This window comes from Gymnoscopelus microlampas (assembly GCF_963454915.1).
Source record: "Gymnoscopelus microlampas genome assembly, chromosome: 11".
In the NCBI taxonomy this organism is placed as follows: domain Eukaryota; kingdom Metazoa; phylum Chordata; class Actinopteri; order Myctophiformes; family Myctophidae; genus Gymnoscopelus; species Gymnoscopelus microlampas.
In genome coordinates this window covers 45,473,587-45,497,844 of record NC_139948.1, presented here as the reverse complement: position 1 = coordinate 45,497,844, position 24,258 = coordinate 45,473,587, and the positions used below count along the sequence as shown (strand labels likewise).

Sequence of the window (24,258 nt, the reverse complement as noted above, 5' to 3'; positions counted from 1 at the left end):
TTCTACTAGTCCAGATCAAATACGAATGTTTAATTTGTTGATAAAATAATAATTCATATCATTCAATATGTACAATAAGAAGTAATGCAGGGGGTCTGATCTTTCCCTCAACATGGTCAAGGCAGATGGTTTAGTCTGAATCCTCTGCCTGAGATTTCTATAAGTAAAGGGGAAGTATTTTTTTCGCCTCCCCTTGCAAATAAGCTATGATTTGTATTTTAAATCTGGGGCTTTTTTAATACTTTTGAGGAAAAAAATGCTGCCCTTCATGCCCTATATATACTCATTTATATATAATTAACTACAAAATGTGACATAGCTCTGTTTATCTTAACACAATGTTGTTGTCCCCCCCAACTGTATATAGGCCTACTTTCCCCAATAACTATTTTTTTTATATTTTGAGACTTCCTTTGGCAAAGTAAACTTATGGTTTCTCATGCCAATAATGCTCATTTGAATTGAATTGAGTGAGTGCGTGTTGGCTGTTGGGTCTCTCCAAATTGTCTTGAGAGACAACTTGTTGTCGTTCGGTACTACAGTCTTATAAGTGCCCGCATTTTGTAGGCCTATGCCCAAAACAATGCCAGCCTGAGGTATAACTAACGTTGAAACAGCCAAGAGCCAACGTTAAATAGCAGAACCCACAAACATAACGAAACATAACTATGCCGTTCACTAAACGTACCTGGAGGTGCAGGTTCATAGTTCCAGACAGTCTCCAGCTTGGCTCTCTTTGGTGGCCGGTCATGTTGTCCCAAACACAGCTCAGGGAAAGGCTTCTCCGTTGTTCTCATCAGTTCGTCGACAAACAGCCAACAGTTTGTTGGTGTTGTAGTCTCTTCTTTGACGACGAAGTGATGAGAACAGACCACGTTCTTCTGCGGAGGTTTCCTCTTCTTCTTCTTCAAATCCAAAGCCTCCATCAGTGATTCCAAATCCTCCTCAGTGTGTGTTGTTGTGTGGAACGTAAACAGCGGAGGACAGGGACACTGGCGCTTGGTGGCAGGCCGGTGGTCCGCGCACTCTGTCCCCAACCACTCGTCCAGGCGTCTCCGCGTGTTGGTGCAGCCGTGCACCGCACAGCCAGTCCCCAAAGCCATGGATGATGATGATCAGACTAATAAATATAGAACTTTAAAGGTATCTATGTCGGCAGCGGACGCTACTTTGTGTTGCTACTGACTGTGTGTTTGTTTGTTGTCTGGAGGTGGGGAGACCTTGTGTGTCTGACTGTATGTGACAGTGTGAGTACCTAACGAGTCACCCGACGGTCATATAAAGTAAACAAATGGGAGAAAGTGGGGGCGGGGCAGCGCCAAGCATGTGTTGTCCACTAATTTCCAAAACAAATGTTAAATGAAAGCAATCAAAAACGAATACATGCATGGACATTTAAAGGGAATACCATATATTTTTTGACAAAGTTTACTACTGCATGTTTTAGGTAATACTGTATACAAAATAAAGTAACCAGTGTCTATCGGTTCAGGATTGTTTCTGTGTTTTAACCTTGATGTCTTGTGCATAGAAATTTCACTGTACAGTAGCCTACTTTGGTTGTTTTTAAATATATATAATTGACTTGATATGAGAGAATGAGAGAGACAGACACAGACACAGACACAGGTAGAGAGAGAGAGAGAGAGAGAGAGAGAGAGAGAGAGAGAGAGAGAGAGAGAGAGAGAGAGAGAGAGAGAGAGAGAGAGAGAGAGAGAGACACACACACACACACACACACACACACACACACACACACACACACACACACACACACACACACACACACACACACACACACACACACACACACAATACATAAATAAATACATAAAGCAACGCTTATCTAAGTCACACCGGGGGGAGAGACAACAGCTTATTTTACAATTATCAATATTATTAGCGATGACGAGTAGGCTACTATTCATTTAGACTACACGTACACAATCTATTCAATTCTAGGCCTATATCTCATTCGACTGCACTACGCATTTAACCAGCAGAAGTGGGAAAGAGGTCTTTAAATAAGGAGATGGGTGGCTCTTAAAATAGCCGTTTTGAGAGTTTGTCAATTATCTACACGTTTAAGCACGTTCTCCACGGATACGACGAGCCAGCCTGCTATATATTTTTTTAAAGTAATTGCTTATTACCATGTCATGTAAATGCCAATTTATTGTACACCCTGATTAATTTCCAATAAAGTATATTTTACATGGTAGACATGGGGCAAAGGAATAAACATTTGTACTTGAGTAACAAAATAACACATAACACAAGTATGCATGTTCTGGTATAAGAATAATAACAAGAGTAGAGGAGGCCTTGACCCATGATCTCCTACTCTCTTTCTACAAACTGACTCAATAGGAATTGTACTGAAATGGGCCCAAACTCTTGAGACACGGCTCTAACACACCGTCGTTATTCTGATTGGTCTCTGGTCAGGAACCTCCTTCCTGTGGGAGGAACCGTTCACACCACTAGTAGTGATTGGAGGGGCGCTCATACACACTCGCCCCGCGCTCTCATTCATAACATGATTGGTGGGGCGCCCACAGACAGTACTAAGTTGAAGATATAAAAAGCTTCGTGTCGCTGTTCTCCATCTCCATCACATTTTCTTCATAGACCAAATCTAAAAATAAACGTTAATTATGTCAGGAAGAGGCAAGACCGGCGGAAAATCCAGGGCTAAGGCTAAGACCCGCTCCTCTCGTGCCGGGCTCCAGTTCCCCGTGGGTCGTGTCCACAGGCTTCTGCGTAAAGGCAACTATGCTCAGCGTGTCGGTGCCGGCGCCCCGGTCTATCTGGCGGCTGTTCTCGAGTATCTGACCGCTGAAATCCTAGAGCTGGCTGGAAACGCTGCTCGTGACAACAAGAAGTCTCGCATCATCCCCCGTCATCTCCAGCTGGCCGTCCGCAACGACGAGGAGCTCAACAGACTGCTGGGTGGAGTGACCATCGCTCAGGGCGGTGTGCTGCCCAACATCCAGGCTGTTCTGCTCCCCAAGAAGACCGAGAAAGCCACCAAGAAATAAATTACTTAATTCTATAAACACCACAAAGGCTCTTTTAAGAGCCACCCACTATTTCTATATTTAGAGTTCCTTCCGATTACCCCTTTGTTCACCCGTCCACTAATTTGCAATAGCAGTTACTTGTATTAACACAGCATACATTAGGTTTCTGTGTCAAATAATTCATGTGAGGTTCAAGCACTCGCTATATACGCATGTAGTGTATTAAAATTACTATGGTTTATTTATTAAAAAGGAAAATTGACAGGTAAAGTTGGGGCAATTGACAGACTTTCCAGGATTATGCTATGAGCAAAATGCAGCTGAATTATGGGCTTCAGTTTAAATCAGCCAAACCGATGATCATGTAAAAGCACAGCTGTCTATTGAGCCGGTCTCTGCATTAACCCTCAGTCAAGCAATGACAACTTGTAATTACTGCTCGAAGTAGATCAACTTTAAATCCCTATAGAGTATACTTTTAAGCGGACTAACACCTTTTTTGATAATATGGGTGGTCCTTAAAAGGACCGTTGTGTTTAAAGCAAACTGCAGTAGAATTTACTTGGCGCTCGTGTACTTGGTGACAGCCTTGGTGCCCTCAGACACGGCGTGCTTGGCCAGCTCACCGGGGAGCAGCAGGCGGACGGCGGTCTGAATCTCCCTGGATGAGATGGTGCGACGCTTGTTATAGTTAGCCAGTTTGGAGGCTTCACCGGCGATGCGCTCAAAGATGTCGTTGACGAAGGAGTTCATGATGCCCATGGCCTTAGAAGAGATACCGGTGTCAGGGTGGACCTGCTTCATCACCTTGTAGATGTAGATGGCGTAGCTCTCCTTCCTGGACTTTCTGCGTTTCTTGCCGCCCTTGGCGGCGGTTTTAGTGACGGCTTTCTTGGAGCCCTTCTTGGGCGCGGGCTTAGCGGGTTCAGGCATGGTTCTTACTAGAGTTTAAGTAATGAAGTAACACTGTAGCGGCGCCGCACCCGTATTTATACCAAGCCAATGCAAATGAGGTGTGCTACTCCCAGCACATGATTGGTGCCACTGCTTATGTGACAACACAGAGGGAGGTGTCTTACACTGTCTTTGTTTCTGCATATTGTTTCCCCCTCTGTATTATCTGTGTCCATCTGAAACACAGTCTAGGCATAAAGTATAATAAACATTTAGGGTAAATCTATATTCTACACATAATCACACAGATTATATAGTGTGAAATTGGGCTGGCAGGTGGGTGTGAATTGAATCTGCTTTCAAATGTTATAGTCCAAAACATTACTTGTTTATAAAGCAAAGCAAAGCAAAGCAAAGCAAAGTTTGTTGTTTACCCAGGGTGTCGGACTAAGCACGAAGCTTGTTTCCAGCCGGACCCTGAATGGAAGCCTTGCTCAAGGGCTATTCAGCGGTGATTCATGATTGATGTGATGAATTGGGGAATCGAACTAGGGACCTTCCGGTATCAAGGCCGCCCCTCTAACCACTAGGCCACCGCTGCCACATAAGCACATAACGGTCAAATAAAGCCACTCTCTACACTCGACAAATGCTGGAACAATGGACATTGGTTTCCCCATCTTAATCCTGACTATATGAAGCGTCTTATAACCATTTAATTCGTGTTATATTACTTGTCCGCCTTGTCACATCACAGGTTTACAAGGTAAAAAAGTGGGTGAAATTCGTTTTTGTACAACACTCCCATCGCAACGTTAAATTCCGAACGGAGCTCGTACCAGCGCGTGCCTTCTCCATGGCGCGCCGGATGTAAGGATCATCATAGTCCCATCAGTCTACCTTTCCCTGATCCAACCCTGCGAAGAGCATGCATATTTATCTTAGCCGTTTTGTTTATGGAGGATGATCATGGCATTTTATCCAAATAACAGTATGACCATTAGAGGCTTAAGTGTGCACAACTAAGTTGTACATGTTGGGACATTTGATAAAGACCTAATTACTGTCCATGATCCATTGTCATCTAAAGTAAACTTTATAAGAGGGCAAACTGCTACTTCTTTGCCTAAAGTTGCTACCATAATAATGGAATCAAACTCTGTAAAGACACTGTGGGCGGCTCTTAAAAGAGCCTTTGGGTTGTTGGTAATCGAATCGTAAATTAACCTCCGAAGCCGTACAGAGTGCGTCCCTGTCTCTTCAGGGCATAGACAACATCCATGGCGGTCACGGTCTTTCTCTTGGCGTGCTCGGTGTAGGTGACGGCGTCACGGATCACGTTTTCCAGGAACACTTTGAGGACACCACGGGTCTCCTCGTAGATCAGACCGGAGATACGCTTCACACCGCCACGGCGAGCTAGACGGCGAATAGCGGGCTTAGTAATGCCCTGGATGTTGTCACGAAGCACTTTGCGATGGCGCTTAGCGCCTCCTTTTCCAAGACCTTTTCCTCCCTTGCCGCGGCCTGACATTTTTCAGTAACTAGTGATACAGAAGAGATGTCGACACTCGAAGTCTTGTGTATTTATCTGTGTTGTGAGGACGTAGGTGAGGACAGGCAGAGCGCTTCACACTGGGCGGTGCCAAAGCTGCAGCCCCCACCCCTCTTTTACAAAATACAATAGCAGCCACTGACTGTTCTGCGTTCTTTGTTCTCACCAAACGGTCTGGTATCTGGCTGTGTTTTGCACATTGAGCGGTTGTAGCTTAAAGTTAATATAATTATAGGCATAAATAATTACTTTATACCTATTATTCAGCATTATGTGTATTTATGGACATTTGATTGAGTCGGTGATGTTGACAATTGTATGTAGATGACCATATATGTGAATATTATCTGTCAAAAGGATAACACATTAAATGAAAAACTCAAGAGCTGTGTAAACCGAGTTCCATGTGTTTATGAGCTCATGATTTCTTTAAGTGCTGCATTGAGTAGTAGTTTGAACACTCAAGATAGGTTTTATTTCCACCTAAATACCTTCTTGCAAACAGATTCCTGCAGGCACTGTTATTACTGTGTTATTGCTGGAAAACACATGACCCAAGTTCGAAGTACATGACATACTACATACAGAAGATGAACATTTTACAATTACACACGTTTTGGAGACTCCAAATGACACATGGTAGGAAGGATCAGATGAGCTACTATTGTCTTTAAAATGGACCTATTGGGCATCGTTGTAAATCTTTCTTATAGGTGGAAATAATTACACCCACTTATCAGTGTGGACTGTAGAGAAAACTCATCTTTCAAAAGAGGAGCTAGTACCAGTTTCCCTGTAGACCCCCCCCTCCCCTTTTTTGTCTCCGCCAGGAGACTATGTTTTCGTTCTCGTCCTTCCATGTGTCCACCAAGCTAACATTGGTCAAGCTTCACGTGACAATATGTTGAAAGGGTGTGCTTTGATTGGCTAGCGAGACGCATGATGAAATAGAGGCCTATAAATAGGTGTATCACTTCAAAAGATCATTTATATCTTTTGAAGTGAGGTAAGACAGGATCAATCAGGAACAGTACTGGCGGAGACCTGTGCTCCAAGGAGCACATTTTCTAGTTTGTATACATTTTTTATTTTTCATGCTTTTTTTTGTACAATGGTATTTCTTCTCTGTATTTTTGTGTTGATTTTTGAACTGTTTGGTTGCTAGTATATCTATGAAATTAATTCAAGGACCCCAATGTAAACAAGTCCGCAAGGACTTTTTTTGGTCGGACCTTTTAGACAAAAGTATTATAAATGTAACTGTGTTGTTTTACATTCTTTTGCCTAATAAAAATGTCAATCAAAGCATACCTGCTGTATTATAAATCGAAATAGGCAAGGCATTGGTAATGCATCGCCACCTGTCAGTCTTCCTTTATATGTGCCCTTAAATGCATGTAAGGCGTTTACATTTGCACACTTCCATATAAAAAAAATATATTGAGATAGAGTCCATATAAAAAAATATATTGGAGATAGAGTTCAAATAAACATACCCAGAAACCACAAAAAGCATACATTTAAACAGCTTTATTTCAGCATTTTTTTGGGGGAAGATTTATCTGTAAGGTCAGGCGGTCTTAAAGCGTTTTTTGGGGTCAGATTTATCTATAGGGGTAGATGGTCTGGAATGTGATGTTGGATGCGATGATGTTGGATGTGAAGTCGTCGTTGGACGTGATGATGTAGTCGTGTACACTTTAGTGTGGTTACTCTTTTTAACAGGGGTGGGCGGGCTGACATCACTGGGAGGGTCTGTGGTGTGGGGCGCCGCCTCGTTGGATGATGGTGCAGCAGTAGTTGGAACAGCCTCACGGGTCACATAAAGAGACATCACATCTTCTGTCGCTTCTGTGGAAACATCACCATCCCCATCTGCCAAGTAATGGTGGAAAAAATACAGATTTATTGTATGTAAGCAACGGTAGCAATACCACAAAGTAAAAAGGCCACCACTCAACATTTGACTAGAGTAAAATTGCAAAAAGTATTGGAATCAAAATACTGCATCAATCGACTTATTTTCTCCCAATTTGTGAAGCCTTTTCGAAAATAGCTGATCTACAAGCTCACAACACGTCAATTTGTGAGCTTGTAGAATGCCATTTAGAAAAAAGAAAATGCTTAATAGTCCAGGGGCCAACACTGATATTTTCACAAATTGGTACCACCTGAGGTGGCCGTAAAGTTTTTGTATTTTTGTATTCCTACATGTCTCTAGTTTATATTTTGGTATGATACATCTTCCAATTCAGTAGCTTAATGGCAGTTATCACTACCTACCAGCTAATGTATCCGGTAGGAGACACAAAGTAGAATCTTTGTGTCTCCTACCGGAAATACACCCGGGCATCAAATTATTGCGACAAAAAACAAAATAGAGTTTAGAGTGATTACTGTCATTAAGCTACTGAATTGGAAGATGTATCATACCAAAATATAAACTAGAGACATGTAGGAATACAAAAATACCAAAAATGTACGGCCACCTTAGGTGGTACCAAAATCTGCCTTGGCCCCTGGACTATAATGTATGTTATGTAATAATCTAAATTTGCAAAGTCATTAGTCACTGTATTAGTAAGATGACAAATCGAGTAGAATTCAGTATTTGAGTAGATGTTTTAAGTATCAAAATATTGAAATAATCAAGTAAAATAAATATATACATAGTTACTTCCCACCACTGAGGAAATGTGATGCTGAAACATAAAAAAAACGTATAAGAATATGAATCATAACATAATCCATGCCATAGAATACCTTCATCAGTTCCACTAGAAGTGTCTTCTTGATCGCTTGTCACTTTCATGGCGGCGGTGAAACTCTCTGATGTCTCTGTTACAGGCAAATCATCGAACACCAAGCCTTTCTCCAGGTCTGTAGGCAAGTAACCTAACACATTTCCTTTCTGAACCTCTGGAAAAAACAAAACAAAAAATCATCAGTAATGAGACCTCGTTCTCAAAACCCTCCATTACAGTATTGATTAGTGCAGTGATTCCCAAGGACCCCCAGTTTGATATCGCATTAAGCCACAGACCCCCATTTGATACCATTTATCTCTGCGACCAGCAATCTATACTGTAAAAGCCTCACCGTTTATTCAACTTTGAGAGTGTACAAATCGAATCAAATAGACCAGTGGTTCTCAACAAGTGGTCCGGGGACCACCAGTGGTCCTTGAGGAGGTTCCAGGTGGTCCCCATGCACTGCAGCTAAATGATGGAGTTGGTAACCAAATGGACCCTCTTGAGAGTGTAAAATGAAACCATTTGCTTTCATTTTATGCTCTCAAGAGTTATTATTATTGTTAAACATCTGCATTACTTAATTAAAGAATTGTTATTTTGATCAACGTTTGCCTGTTGTCTCCTATGGCACCACATCAATACATACAGCATGGAACTGTGGACAAAATCGTATCCAATGATAACAAAATATTCTACGTTTTGGGCCTGAGAGGCTAAATCTCAAACGGTGGTCCGTGGCTTAAATGCCGAAGAAATAATGGACCTTGATATGAAAAGGGTTGAAAACCACTGAAATACACCCATAACCCTTTGCATTTGGAGACTCTCAAGAGTTAGCCCCCCAAGATTCGGACCCCTGGTTGGTCCCCGGACCTTAGGTTGAGAACCAGTGTGTTGGTCAATATCTAAATCAATAACGATTGATCAGTACCTTTCTCAGCATGTGCCGAGCCCCCATCTTTACTTGAGTCCACAGGGCTGCCAGTCTGATCTGAACGATCTGGTTAATTCAAGGTGGTAGAAGTGATGTTGTTAAAATACGTGTTAAATATTTGTACATACTGATGGTAAGCATTGCTATACGTGTTTTTGTTCATTAATAGGGGTCTCCCCCTCTCTCTCTTTAGTAAACAGAACATACATTTCCAGGTGGGCACCAATTTCATCCAAGCAGGTGAGAACAACATTGGAACACTACAAATTTAAGCCGATAAACATGTTCTCTCTGCTGATTGGATGAAACTGGTATCCCAACCTGAAAATGCATTTTCTGTTTAATAAAGAGCTGGATGAAACTGGTATCCTGACCTTAAAATGTATTTTCTGTTTACTAAAGAGATGGAGAGACTGGGGGACCAGTTACTGAACAAACACACAAGCATTACCATCGGCATATAGAGCTAATAGAACTAAATTATTTAACAATACAATAAAATAATTAATAAAATTTTTTTTTAAATCACTGGAAGAATAAGCAAAGCAAAAACATTTAAATTATTCATTACATTGGAGTGTTATGACTTACTGGGTTTGGGTGTAGGGTCTATTCCACTTCTCCACTTGCTGCCATACAGTGTTGGTCTAGCAATTTTAGCGAGGAGGGGCGGGAGCTCTTCCTCAGGAATTGGTCCAAGTTTGTGCTTGTTTGGCAAGACCAACATGGGACCCACGCCTGCCTCCTGTTCCCACACTAAAAGACAAAGTATGTTCAGAATGCTGGCAAATCTGATTGGTTTCTGAAATCTAATCTTTAGTACTCACTTTTTAAAATTGCCATTTGAAAGTGATCAGATCGGATTTGTGTTTTCATCGCAGACAATTAACAATTTAAGCATGTAGCAGACACTCTGAACCAGAGCGACTAACCAAACCTCTCTGCACTGGTTGGGGTTAACATAGGCGTGAGCAATGATCTGTCATAGGACGATGTCACTCGCTGAAAATAGACATCTACCAAGCTCACAAGTGGCCGTGACGCTTGTAGATCGGCTACTTTCAGCCAGCGATACCGTTGTAGGATGAACAATAAATCTGCTTCAGTGTTCGAGTGTCCACAGAGAGACAGCTTTAGAAATCAGACTTGAATCTAATTTCAAACCATCTAGCAATGCAGTTCAAATCTGATCACTAAAAATCAGTTTCCATGTGTTGCTTTGCTGTTCAGACTTGACTTGTGCTGGCAGTCTAAACGTAACCAAATAACCAGTTATTATTCTTTGAATACTCTACCAGTTTTCATTCCAGTCTTGAAGTGGGACTGAGGTACTCGAGACTTGCCATAGCCACGAGGAATAAATGCACGTGGCATGAAGTGGTCTGGGCCAACTTCATTCTGGCTTAGACCACCTTCACTCTCCTTTTGACAATAGCCACACAGGTAGTCATTGCCATCAGCAGACCGCCATCTAAAAAGTAAGATAGCAAAAAGGAAGATTGCAAATTGGCCAAATAACATGTGACAATTACTAAGGCCCGAGTTACACTTGGTTGTGCATTGAGTCGCTCACCCTAAATAGCCAGTCGTAGAGTGATGTGTTGTTAGCTCTGGTGAAGAGAGCTCTGGACCAGAGCTAATGCGTTCTGAGCTAGAGCTGCTATCATCGATGTGCAACAGCGGCACACAACTAAGTATACATGAGGCTTAAAGCTGTGAACTGAACATGCAGTGAGAGGAACAAACCTTCCGTTTATGAAGGTGCAGGCCTTGTTGTGTGAGTCAACGTGTGAGACAGGGCTGGCAGTAATCAGACATGTGATGTAGAGCTGTGAAAAGAAGTTTGACGTTTTTAAATAGGTTCAGTTCTACATGCATTATGGGTGATATTGACCATAAGAATCAAATGGGTTCCACCTACATCTCCTCTATCTTCCTTATGAAACCTGAAGGCGTCCACAACCAACTGCAGTTTATCATCTTGTATCCTTGGGTTGAACTGAGAACGTGATCCTTGGAGCTGAGAATCCACCAAGCACCTATGAGCAGAAATTCACAGAAATGTCAATGAGTGGAAATCCTGACACTTTTATTGATTAATCTGCAGCTGATATTTGAGGTAAATTATCGGTTTAAACCCTATACTTTGTTGACCGGGGTCCCCCAGGGGTCTGTACTTGGCCTCCTCCCATTTTCCCTCCAAATCCCTTGACCGAAAATAGCCAAGCTACAAGTGAAATTGTAGATATGTCATTTTTGCTTATAATGACATGTCAAAATGGGGATACTAGGTATAAAGTGGTTAATGGGCTGATCGAGTAAGAACATCGAGTAAGGGCGGTGGTCTAAGAGGACCCTTGCAGGTCTGTAAGTTAGAAAAACACTGGATTTTACAGGGTAGATTGAGGTCCCAGAAATTAAAAAAAAGAGAAGGAAAAAAGGTAATAGTGGTCTGTGGCCTAATGCATATCAAACTTGGGTCCTTGATATTAAAAGTTGAGAACCACTGGCTTAATTCTTACCCATCATTTTCGATGAAAACATATCTTGGGATGGAGTGTCTGTCAGGGTCCAGCGTTGCCAAACAGCTGCTCAAGAACACTCTGAGTCCCATGTGGTGACCGGTCCTCACCGAGGCCTCGATGTTGATAGGTTCTCCAAGGTAGAACACCTTAGAACCCCGCTCATACTGCCAGTCACCTAAACACAATACAAGATGGAAGAGATAGATCACATCACAGGTTTGCAGGTGTAAAGAAGTCGGAGAAATTAAGTTTTCATACAAGCTCCATCACTTGTAGATTTCAGGAAAAACAAACAAACAAGGAAAGCAGGTCAGATATTCCTGATATGAGTAAAGATTATGCATGTATAGGTGCACATAAGTGAGTAATGCATGTGAACAGCAGTGGTTCTCAAAGTGGAGTCTGCAGACCCCCAGGGGTCCTTAAAGGGGTTCCAGGGGGCCCACAGCAAAAAATGGTTATTATAGTATCAAATTCGGTTGAACCACTTTAACCCTATTTTATACATTGGCTCTTCAAAAATAGCCGATCTACAATGTGGTAGATATGCTATTTTTGATTATCTTTTTTTTGTGTTGAAAAATACTACGGGGAAAAAGTAAAAATGTTGAATAAGTGATCATTTTTACACAAATCTTCTGTCATGGGGTCCCTGGCAGCAAATATTTTCAAATGGGGGTCCACAGCCAAATGCATATCCATGTAGGGGTCCTTGATATGATTTTCTTTTAGAACAACTGGACTACAGTATATGCCACGATTAAAATGTACCTCAGTAAGTGGTATTTGAACTCTGATTGAACATACTTGTCATGATCTTCAGGTCAAACTCCAGGGTCTGAACAGTAGCCTGGGTGGAGGTGAATGGAACCCAGGTAGGAGCGAGAGAGGAGCTGGACAAACTGTACTTCCTGAAAGACACAACAGTCATGTCGGGCTGTTTTAATCCATTTAGACCCAAAACGCCTTCTAAATCCTAACCTACAAAATGTATGTTGCTATAGCAACACCTAAAATGGCAGATGCTTTCCCGGATTGAAAGGTATAACAACGTAGACTCGTAGAGGCTTTCCATAAGTTCCGTAAGGTTCATAAGTCATTTAGACAGGACAGCAGAGAGACAGAAAACTGAGGGCAGAGATGGGACACTCAGTCAGTGTTGGCTGCAGCCTACCTTTTGCAAAATGTATTTAAAAAAAAAAGGAAAATAGCCCACCTACAAGCTCACAACACATCACATTGTGACAACCACTGTGGTGTGTGACAGTATGACAGGCCAGCAGAGCAGACTGACCTCATGTAATGACACTCCACTGGAACCACAGCCTCCTCCATTCTAATCACACCGTCAGCGGAGGGCGCTGGAGAGTAAACCAGTAGGTTGGTGTAGATCAGAGAGTCATGACTCATCTGTGGAGAAGAAGCAACAACCTTCAGTTAGATAGAATTCAGCTGTCACCAGCAGTAATGAAACACTGTACAGATACAGAAAAGGAGATAGAGACTACTTCAGCTATGTTTAGGAAAATACAAATCCAAAACCAGTAATGCACAGGGATTAGGAAAAGAGTATCAGGAATCAGGTAGCCTATACCAGTGCTTCTCAAACGTTTTCATGCCAGGGACCCCGAAATTGATATGCATTTGGCCGCGGACCCCCATCTGAAAATATGTTGTGCCAGGGACTCCAATAAGCAAAGATTTGTGTTAAAATGTTCGCTTTAAAATAAATATGTTCAAAGATTTGCACGAAGCTTCAAGATTTTTCAAAAACAGCAGATCTACAAGCTCATAGCTCGGCACTCGTGCCGTGCTATGAGCTTGTAGTTACCCAAAGTATAAAAAGGTTAAAATTATTGTGATGCTATATTCACACATTTCGCTGGGGACCCTCTGGAACCCCCTCAAGGACCCCTGGGGGTCCCCTGACCCCACTTTGAGAACCAATGGCCTATACTACCGGAAAATGTGTGGGGCCCTCAGCACTTGTATTTGACTGTGTACAGCAAAATACAGTACATGTACAGTAACATAAGTACTGCCCAGCAAAATGCAGTACATGTAGAGTAACACAAGTACTGTCATAAATATGGATGTTAGAACAGTGAAAGAAGGAATAAACAGTCTAATAAGCACCAGAGTTGGAAAAGGAATCCATTGCATCAGTGGTTCTCAAAGTGGGGCCGTAAAATTCAAGTCATCGGCCCTTCGACAGATGTACAAGCTCACAAGCTTTGAGGCATTGTGAGCTTGTAGATCTGCCATTTTCAACATCAGAACACATTTGACAAATTTTAAACACAACTTGTATGTGGGTCTCTAGGCAATAGAATCGTCAGATGGGGGTCCACGGCCAAATACACCAGTGGTTGTCAACCTTATCAGGCCGCGACCCGCCAAAATGATGATTTCTGACGTAAAATAATCATATTTGAACTCCCCACCCTGACCAGTCCTTAAATTGTCACTTTCCTGTCATCTGGGGACCACTCCAAAATCATGTGTGACCCTGGAGGTCCCGACCCGCAGGTTGAGAACCACGTACTGAAATACACAATACATTTGGGGGTCCTTGACATTAAGTTTGTGAACCAAGTACATGCAAAAAGAAAAAAATAATAATAACTCAATGAAAGTACAAACTAAAGCAGTGGTTTTCAACCAGTGGTCCGGGGACCACCAGTGGTCATTGGGGGGCTACCAGGGCCAGGGGGTCCCCAGCTAATTTAGTTAACATAGCCTCAGAATCATTTTAACAACTTAGCTTTGGCTATTCAAAAAATAGCAGATATACAAGCTCATAGCGCAGCACCGAGTGCTGCACTATGAGCTTGTAGATCTGCTTTTTTTTTCAAATCTTGAAAATATGTGCAAATCTTTGAGTATATTAATTTTTCAAAGAGAACATTTTTAACTCAAATCTTTGCTTCTGGGGGTCCCTGGCACAAAACATTTTCAGATGGTGGTCCGCGGCCAAATGTACATCAATTTAGGGGTCCCTGGCATGAAAAAGGTTGAAAACCACTTAACTAAAGTATTGTCTACTGTGTAGCTTTTTACCCAGTGTCTGGTTCCACAGTCGGACAGTCCAGCAGTGATGGTGTACTCGTCATGTCTAGATGCTACAGCCGAGCACAGCTGACTGCTCTGCGGCCCCACATGCAGCTCCTCTGCGGCCACAGGAGCTCCAACAGCGAACAGATCCGCTTTCACCGTGATCTCCATGAACCCTGGATGACATTTAACACTCACAGTGTTCACCACCTCCTCCTCCTTTTGCTCTGGTGGTAAAACACTCTGCTGCTGCTCAGAGGGAGGCCGTTTTTTGACGTCCATCGGACGAGCAGCAAAAAACCTGCTTGGTATTTGGCCATAAACAGGCAGTAAGGCTAGAGATACACACAAGGACAGCACAAGGAGCAGGTTGATTGAGGAGGACATTGAAGTGTCCATGAATCCAACAACAGCACGGATAAACTGTTAATAAAACAACAGGTCTGCTCCCTCTGACCCACAAGGAGAGCACTAATGATCCATGCACTTCAGGGGTAATAAGTAGCTGGCCACTGACACTGTCTTGTAACAGCCAACTGCACACCTGAACTAAATGGTCAGAGAATCAGCTTCCAATTTACACTGATTAGTCATTAGTGATTACACACCGCACCTCTCACTGCCGGCACACACCAGATTTTTTTCGCACACACGCACACACGACGCACACACGCACATATACGCACACGCGCACTTTTAGATCCAGTCCTATTTTAAAAGTCTGCGTATGGGGGACTCGCGTATCCGCGCGCCTGGTGTAGCTGCTATCATTGATAATCAATTGGATCTAAACAAACCATGAAACAAACGCGCTGTACGCACCACGCATACGCTCGCTTTGAAAAGTCTGGTGTAGATCGGCCGTGAAGTGCATGTGTGTGCACGCGTGCGCTTGTGTGCGCGTGCGAGTGCATGCATGCATGTGTGTGTGTGTGTGTGTGTGTGTGTGTGTGTGTGTGTGTGTGTGTGTGTGTGTGTGTGTGTGTGTGTTTTTTGACTATTTGGACTCACAAGAGAAATGGCTGTTTTTATGGTTAAACAAACAAACATAAATAAAAACATGAATAAATACATAAATCAATAAAATAATCAGGATTCACAATCATGGGGTTGGTTGGGTATGGGTTGAGATTACAATGACACATTTAGAGGTTAGGTTTGGGGGCTGGGGTGTTAGAGTCATACCCGATATATACTTACCATTAGGGTTATAATGGACAAGGGGAAACAATGAATCATACAATTGTGATGTCTTTTTTTAATATCAAAATATCAAATAAAAGCCTCCTGTGTATTGTAGAATAGTAGCACTATTGTATGATTTGCCAGTTTGGGAGTATCTATGTTTTGCATCTAGCTTCTGAAACTACAGCATGTAGTCTACAAGTTCATCCTGTCTTTCTATACTGTGGACCGTTGAGTCTTTGATGTGCTCTTCCTGCTCTCTGTGATGGGTGTGTGTGTATGGGGGGTGGGTGGGGGGGTCATGGGTGACAACAATATGACACCGGCGTCTACCACCCTAAAAACCTCAGTCTACCAGAGCAACAGGACGGATGCACAATGAACTGAAACCACAATGAAGAAGACAGGCTGCTGGGCGTGCGTTCTGCTTTTCACTCACATCATTATGGGTAAGAAGAACATTTCTGAACACTGTTGTGCAGGATCTGGCTGTGAACTTTTATTAGTTATTATAGTATAGTGGCAAATAAGTGACATTCATCACAATATGTGACTTATAAACAGAAGGCTGGGGTCATAGCATATAGCCTGGTAAACCCTCCCTCCGGAAATCTCATTTTCATTCGAATGAAAATGAGATTTCCGGAGGGAGGGTTTACCAGGCTACATAGCATACTGCTGTGACTTTTAATTGTACTGTTACATCAAAGGTTCTGGATCCAGCTATAGGCCTACTGCTAAGTTTAAATTATAATACATGCTTTTTTTCTTTCTTTTTTTAATGGGACCTTTTTTTTTTACCCCAGAAAGGTTAATGCATCACACCACGTTGTGAGCCTGTAGATCTGCTATAATTGCTATTTTTTAAAAGCTTTTAAAACATAAAAATAGGACTCAACCACTTGAACCCAAGCATCCCTATTCTGGGGGGAATCTTCGCCAAAAAATTTTTGCGTCAAGGACCCCCAAATTGATACACATTAGCCCAGGGACCCCCATTTTAAAAGAAATGCCAGGGACCCCCAATAAGAGATTTTTACGGCTCTAGCAGTGATTCTCAACCATTTTAATTTCAAGGACCCCCAGTTTAACATGCATTAGGGCTACAGACCCCCATTTAATGGCATTTCTATCTCTGGGACCCCAATTTATATTGTAAAATCAATGTTAACGTAACTCTGGGAGTGTACAAATGGAACCAAATGGACCCTCTAGTGTGAGGTAAGCCGTTGCTGAAAATAGCAGATCGACAAGCTCACAAACGCGTCGCACTGCAACGCGTTTGTGAGCTGTTCGATCTGCTATTATTCTATTTTCTTGCGAAAGCTTTCCCCACAATACTGATGCTGGGGTTTAAGTGGTTACAAAAAAGGAGATCATAGTCTGTATTTATCTATTGAACTTCTCTCTCCAGGCTGTGTGGAGGTGAACTTTATTCAGCGGACAGAGGGCCAGTCAGCGGAGCTGTGCTGTTCTCTGGAGCAGGTCAAAGGTCACGTGAGCGGCCTCCACCTGTACCACAGCTCCGGTCACAACCACATGACCACTGTCTTATCCATGATGGACGGCAGTGTGCTCAGGTAGGGCCGACGGTTACAGTGTTGATGTTAGTTTAACATATTTTGATTTAGTTTTAGTCATATTTTAGTCATTTGAAATGTTTATATTTTAGTCTAGTTTTAGTTGACTAAATATCATAAGATTTTAGTCAACTAAATCTACAATCGACTAAATGCATTTTGGACGGACCGTGATGGCGTCGTAATGCCTGATTTATACTGCCCTGCCAAGCCAACATGCAGTAACTACGAAAAAAAAAAAAACACTGAAAAATGGGTTTAATAGTGATTCAACTGGTCAGCCAAATTAGATATCGGCATATAAGTGATATTACACTAATTGAACATCTGTTCTTGAGGTAATTGTTTATCCCCCAAAATCACAAAGGCTAATTTGACCTTTGGGATACACAAATAAGTTGGTGTGTCCAAAAACGTAGTTGCTGCACTTTGGCTTAATTGGCAGGGCAGCATACTTCGCTCAGCTGCATGCTGAAAATAGCAGATCTACAAGCTCACAAATCTGCTATTTTTCAGAGCGTGACACCCGCGCACAACCAAGCATAACATGTCTTAGTTCTACTGGATGTCTTCTCCACTAGTCCCTGCCTAACACTATCCTCTAGTGTGTCGACGAAATTGTCAATTTATTTAGTCATAGTTTCAGTCATCAGAGCTTAGTTTTTATTTCGTTTTCGTCAGTGAAAAAAGGTAGTCGACGAAAAGTTTTCCTGATCGCGTTAGTCGACAAAATTAGCACTGAAGGGTTGTTGTAGTTTCAGTTTAGTTTTCATTATCTTTTTAAAGCTCGTTTGCTAGTTTATTTTTGTTATTTATTTTTTAAATGCATTTATTTTCCAAAGGCTTAGTTATTTTAGTTTTTGTGTTAGTTTTAATATTAGTTAATACTGTGATATTTGACTTTGTAACGCCAGGGTCGACCAGGATTACGGGGGTCGCTTAGAGGTGACTGGAGGACTGGACTCATCCCAGGTCAGGGTGGTCTTATCCCCCCTGAGGTACACAGACACCGGCCGCTATGTGTGGGAGTTCACCTACAGAGCGCAGAACTCATCTGAATCTGAACTCATCAACAACAGTAATCAACAGGTTCTCCTTCTGGTTGAAGGTGCCGGTAAGTCACCGACACGCCCAGGGACGTGCACATATAGACTCTAGGTGGTGCTAGAGCACCTGCCCTTTGCCCTCTTGACCAGAAGTGCCCTTTTGAATTTTTTTTTTTTTTTCAGTTTACAGCAGGGGTCTTCAACAGGGGGTCCTCAGAGTTACTACAGGGGGCCCGCCAAATCTTTATGTGATATAAATGTTCTTTTTACCAGAACCACTCGAAACCTAGCATCCCTTTTCTGAGGAGAACTTTAGCCAAAAATAGCAGATCTACAAGCCCACAACGCCTCGCGCTGCGAGGCGTTGTGGGCTTGTAGATCGGCTATTTTTGGCAAAGAGGTATAGGTGTAGAGGGAAAAAAGAGCAGACCAAGTAAACAAAAAAAAGTATAATTTACTTGAGCACCTGCCCCTCAAAATGTCAGTGCACGCCACTGGACACGCCTCAAACACTATTACAAAACATCTACGGGAAGGGCCGTCTGGCCGTACCCATGCATTCTTTGTGGGGGGGAGGCCCGGGAGGGCAATCAGTCCCCCCATATAGTGCTCAACTTTCTCTGGTGCCTCTGGCACCGGCGGCGGTGAGAAACATGGCAGTGACTCTTGCTGTTTACAGGGATGCAAGGGTTCACGTGGTTGGTTACATTTGACCCATAGTCCATTGGTTCTCAAAGTGGGGTCCGGGGACCCCAAGGGGTCCTTGAGGGAGTTCCAGGGGGTCCCCAGCTAAATGATAGATTAGGCACCAAATGGACCCTTATGGGTCTGTAACTCAGAGTGTACAAATGGAACCAAATGGCCCCTAACGGGTCCATTTGGTTCCATTTGTACACTCTCAGAGTTACATTGACATAGATTTTACAATATAAATTGTGGTCCAAGTGATAGAAATGCCATTAAATGGGGGTCTGTAGCCCTAATGCATGTCAAACTGGGGGTCCTTGACATTAAAATGGTTGAGAATCACTGCTAGAGCCTTAAAAAATCTTCTCTTATGGGGGTCCCTGGCATATCTTTTGAAATGGGGGTCCGCGGGCTAATAAGTGTCCATTTGGGGGTCCTTAACATGAAAAAGTTTGAGAACCACTGCCATAGTCTACAGGTCAAATTCAAGCACATCTGAAGATAACTTTTTCACACATGATTTTTTTTTTGTGTGTGTTTGTTTTGGTGTATGTTTGGTCCAGGGAGGCGGTGTCAGTGCTCCTCTTCGTACCCTCTTCTGCTGTACGTAATTTCAGCAGCAGCAGGGACTCTTGTCGTCACTCTCATCTGGCTGACCGCAGCAGAATGTGTGAGTATAGGAACACTTAACTCCTATACATTATATTACGACCAAACGTGTACGCATAACGACTGTAGCTGAGCGTGTAGAGCAATCAGAAGGTGATCGGTTCACCTCCCCGGCCAATTTAATTTGTATCAAAGTGTCCCTGAGCAAGACACTGAACCCCTAACAGCTCAGGATGAAGCTGAAAATGAATTCCCCCAACGGGGGAGAACAATTAAGGCTCTCCCCTAGCTTTGTCGTCCTGAGAAGTTTGCATGCTGAAATGGAAGCCATAAGTTTGACATTTTGGAATGGCAAAACCTGCCTACCAATAATTTCCCCAGTAGGCAGGTTTCTGAACTGTCCAGCCCACCAATGAGACACAGCAGTATATGTGTCTCATTCAGTGGTGGAAAAAGTAGTATAGTATATTTTACTTAAGTAAAAGTATCAATAATGCAATATAGAAATACTCTGTTACAAGTAAAAGTCCAGAATTCAAAATTTACTTGAGTACAAGTAGAAAAGTATTGGCATCAAAATATACTTAAAGTACCAAAAGTAAAAGTACTAAAATATTTGAAAATAGCAGATCTACAAGCTCACAACGCGTCGCGACACATTGTGAGCTTGTAGATCGGCTATTTTCAAATAGGCTATGTATAAAATAGGGCTAAAGTGGTCTGAAAAGTAACTAGTAACTAAAGTTTTAAAATAATTGTAGTGGAGTAAAAGTACAATATCTGCCTCTGAGATGTAGTGGAGTAGAAGTAAAAGTATTGGAAATTGGAAATACTCAATTAAAGTACAAATACCTGAACATTTTACTTAAGTAAATGTACTTAGCTACTTTTCACCACTGGTCTCATTGGTGGGCTGTATTGGTGCCATCTTATAACAAGCATTAGTGAGGGCCAATTATATGAACATATGTGGTTGAAAATGACTGACGTGCTCCTTTAATGGTCATACACGAAAGAAAGAGGTAGAGCAGTTGCAACATTTTGCAAAGGAAGCTATATGTCATCTGTTTGTCATTTCCGTTCATGACATTTTATTTTATTTTCAATATCTACTAAAAATATCAGACTGTCTGTCAGGCTGAAGCATTCGGACATTGTGGGCCAACAGTCTGTTTGGAGAGACTAGTGAACGATTGAGAGTACAGGCCTGTTTCCTGCCTGCTACGCACGTACACATAACACATTGCATATTAACATGGTAGCCTACACACAACATATGCACACATAAATGTGCATACACATTTATTATTTGTTTCTCTTACAGTGTTGAGGATATCTAGTGTCATAGCAGTGTTGTTGAGGAACCAAACCTATTATGAGTTCAGTTCGAACTTGAAAAGATTGCGTTTGGTTTTGATGCTCCAGTTTCGTGGAATAACCTTCAACTCACAAAAAAAAAAAACCCCTAATATCCTATGGACAATTTAACAACTTGATACTCCTTACGTTTTAATCTGGGAGCTTCGTCTGGTTTGTGTTTTATCTCATCTGATATTTAAATGTTTTATACAATTAAATATAAAAGTGTATTATTAGCAAATCTGATACCAGGGCTGCCATGTCTGCTTATTATAAGCGACTTTGGGCTTGTTTTTCTGTAAAGTTGCTTGTAAATTATTGGTAGTTGCGGGTTGCAGGTTTTTGGGCTTGTTTGTAAAATTCCTAATGCTTAAAACAATGGTTCTCAAACATTGTCATGTAAAGGAACCCCAAATGAATATGTATTACCCCCCCCCCCCCCCTCCCCTCCATCTAAAACATAGTATGTGCCAGGGACCCCGTACCAGATTTGTGTTGTTAAAATGTTTACAAAAATATTCAAAATGTTTCGATTTCTTTTCCCCAAGATTTGTTTGAAAATAGCCGATCTACAATCTCACAGCGTGCCACGGTTGTGAGCTTGTAGATCGGCTATTTTCAAACAACCGATGCATATAACGTGCTCATGGGGCCTATAGTCGCTTCTTTTGGGCTTGTTTCCATGACTTACAGTCTGATACTATGACTCATACGTGTCACAGGCGAGGAGGGCGAGAAAACCGCACAAAGCCCCACCGCCTGCTCCTATCTATGAGGAAATGACTGCAGAGCAGCAGGGCCCGGAAGCCAGTAGAAAACAGCAGCAGCAGCAGGGGGCAGGAAGGCCCCAGAATAACCTTGAGGGGCTGGAGGGCCCCTCACACCTGGAGGAAGCCGTGTACGCAAACCCCACGAACCTCTACGCCTGTCCCAGGCAGACTGGCTGGCAGAGAGGCTGTCATGTGACCGTAACCCATTAAGACCCGAGCATTTGTGAGGACCATTTACGTGAACATAAACGTTGAAAATGGGTGAAGTGCTCCTTTAAGAGGTTAAACCACGATGGAGAGACAAATACCAGAGAAGGATCATCACACATTTTAACAGCCAAGAAAAAACAAAAACAAATGCTATTTTATTAATATTTGAAAGAAGCTCCATAGTTCAAGAAAACATTGTTGTTTTTTCGGTGCATGTCATTTAACAATCACATTCTATGAGGAGAAAGAGATATACAGAGAGAGAAAAATAAAACATTACAAGCCACTGACTTTTCATTAAATCTCGGTACAGACATTTTTCCTTAATATTTCAAAAAACAAAACAAAAAAAGGCAATAAGCAGCCCTAATTCAAAAAATACCCCCCCCCCCCCCTCCCCAATTTCCCAAATAAACTATACGAAGAGAGAGCGAGAGAAAAAAACAAAAAACAAAAACACAGGTGCCCTCTAGGGGGCGACGGGCTGAAATCCCACAGTGCTAAAGAGTGAGACGCTCATTGGTTTTTAGGAATACACAGCATGGTGATGTAGCGCTAGGTGGCGCTAGTAGGTCAAAATCAGAAACCAAGGGAAGGAAGTGAGAGTGAAGGGGAGTGTCGGCGTGTCGGCTTTTGGAAGGCTCCGACGTGGCGCGCTTTTACCTCCCCACGCCCCCACACCCCCCCCCCCCCAAATAAAAGAAATACAAATAAAAATCCAAATCAAACATTGGATCCCGAAAAAAAAAACTGCAAATATTTGAGCCACATAGGAAGTAGGCCACCCCCACCCCCAAACACTTGTGCATAGATACATGATCCTTTAACAACCAGCTCGTCGTGTTTTTTTTTTCTTTTTCTTTTTCAAAAAAGTCCTCCGAAATAAAACGCCTAGAAAGCCTTTCTGCAAAAGTCTTGATTTGTTCCCCCCTTCCTTCTTCTTCTAATAGGAGAGAATGAGAGATAGAGGAAAGAAAGATTAATGCACAATGTTTCCTGCTTCAGTCAGGACGGGACCTCATGTTAAGAAAATACAAGAACCATTCGTCAACATTCAACATGTTGCATGTAATGTTATTCACTGTCTTTCTTTTCTTTTTTCTGAACAATCAAAATCATTGACCACTTTTTTTTACTCTTTTCTTTTCAATGTAAAGCAATTTATTTTAATATATAGATTTATATATAAAGCACTCCATTTTTCATTTAAAGTCCATTATTTGGTTAATATGTAACTGCTACGGATTTAGAAACAAAAGGTATTTTCTCTTCCTCCTCTGAAATCCATAACTTTCAGTGCTTAGAGTTGTTGTTTTTTTGTAGTTTATTTTTTAATTTATTTGTATTTTTTTTTGTATTGTTTTTATTTTATTTTGTAGTCATCATAAAAACGTACATTAAAATGGCGTGGTTGGTACTCTGGAACCCTGGCCTTCCTGAGACAAGATCCACTTTTTCGTGTGTGTGCAAGATAATGAGCAATTATGTCTTCTTTTACAAAAAACAAAACAAAAACAAAAAAACACACATATACATATACACGTGTGTGTGCGTGTGTATGTGTATATATATATATATATATATATATATATATATATATATACACATACATATATATATATATATATATACACACACACGCACACACACATACATGTGCATACAACATAAAACGTACAGGCTTCAGATAATCCATGAAAATGAACATTGACATTGAACAAAGACTCAAAGGTTAAAAGGTCAAACATGACAACACTGTTCGATCCCAGAGTTCTGTAGCACATAAATCTTCATTCTGCAAAGTGTCGTTTTTCTAATGGAAGCATTTGTCCTTTTTTGTTGTTGTAATTTTCATTAGTTTTTCCAACATCCCCACAGTTAAATTCCTTTCTGTTTTGTTTCATTTGAACTCCAGAACAAAAATAAAAGTGTTTGTTTGTAAACTGCCGGTGGCCTTCGCAGGGAAAACACATGACAACAATGTGTCAAAATCAATGAAAGCTAACGAACCAAAATAAAATAAAATGAAACAAAAAGGTAGGCACCTCTGATGCGAGCGCTGGAAACCAGAGCT

The 24,258-nt window shown here is 41.8% G+C and overlaps 4 protein-coding genes across 4 annotated transcripts; 1 reads left to right on the top strand and 3 right to left on the bottom strand.

The window, feature by feature from the left end:
- Positions 1-2,657: 2,657 nt before the first annotated feature.
- Positions 2,658-3,041, top strand: LOC311055488 (histone H2A-like; the record flags this gene model as incomplete). Its single annotated transcript, XM_084071683.1, has 1 exon — positions 2,658-3,041. The coding sequence occupies one exon, from the start codon at positions 2,658-2,660 to the stop codon at positions 3,039-3,041; it is 384 nt and encodes a 127-aa protein (XP_083927809.1).
- A 540-nt stretch (positions 3,042-3,581) lies between these two features.
- On the bottom strand, positions 3,582-3,956 carry LOC311055417 (histone H2B-like; the record flags this gene model as incomplete). The annotated part of the gene is made up of 1 exon (XM_084071608.1): positions 3,582-3,956. The coding sequence occupies one exon, from the start codon at positions 3,954-3,956 to the stop codon at positions 3,582-3,584; it is 375 nt and encodes a 124-aa protein (XP_083927734.1).
- A 1,183-nt stretch (positions 3,957-5,139) lies between these two features.
- Positions 5,140-5,451, bottom strand: LOC311055630 (histone H4; the record flags this gene model as incomplete). Its single annotated transcript, XM_084071879.1, has 1 exon — positions 5,140-5,451. One exon carries the CDS (start codon positions 5,449-5,451, stop codon positions 5,140-5,142), a length of 312 nt encoding a protein of 103 aa, XP_083928005.1.
- A 1,591-nt stretch (positions 5,452-7,042) lies between these two features.
- LOC311054796 (zona pellucida sperm-binding protein 3-like) lies at positions 7,043-15,020 on the bottom strand (the record flags this gene model as incomplete). The annotated part of the gene is made up of 10 exons (XM_084070800.1): positions 7,043-7,347; positions 8,236-8,391; positions 9,751-9,915; positions 10,455-10,630; positions 10,906-10,988; positions 11,081-11,198; positions 11,682-11,859; positions 12,492-12,595; positions 12,979-13,094; positions 14,745-15,020. 10 exons carry the CDS (start codon positions 15,018-15,020, stop codon positions 7,043-7,045), a joined length of 1,677 nt encoding a protein of 558 aa, XP_083926926.1.
- Positions 15,021-24,258: the final 9,238 nt, after the last annotated feature.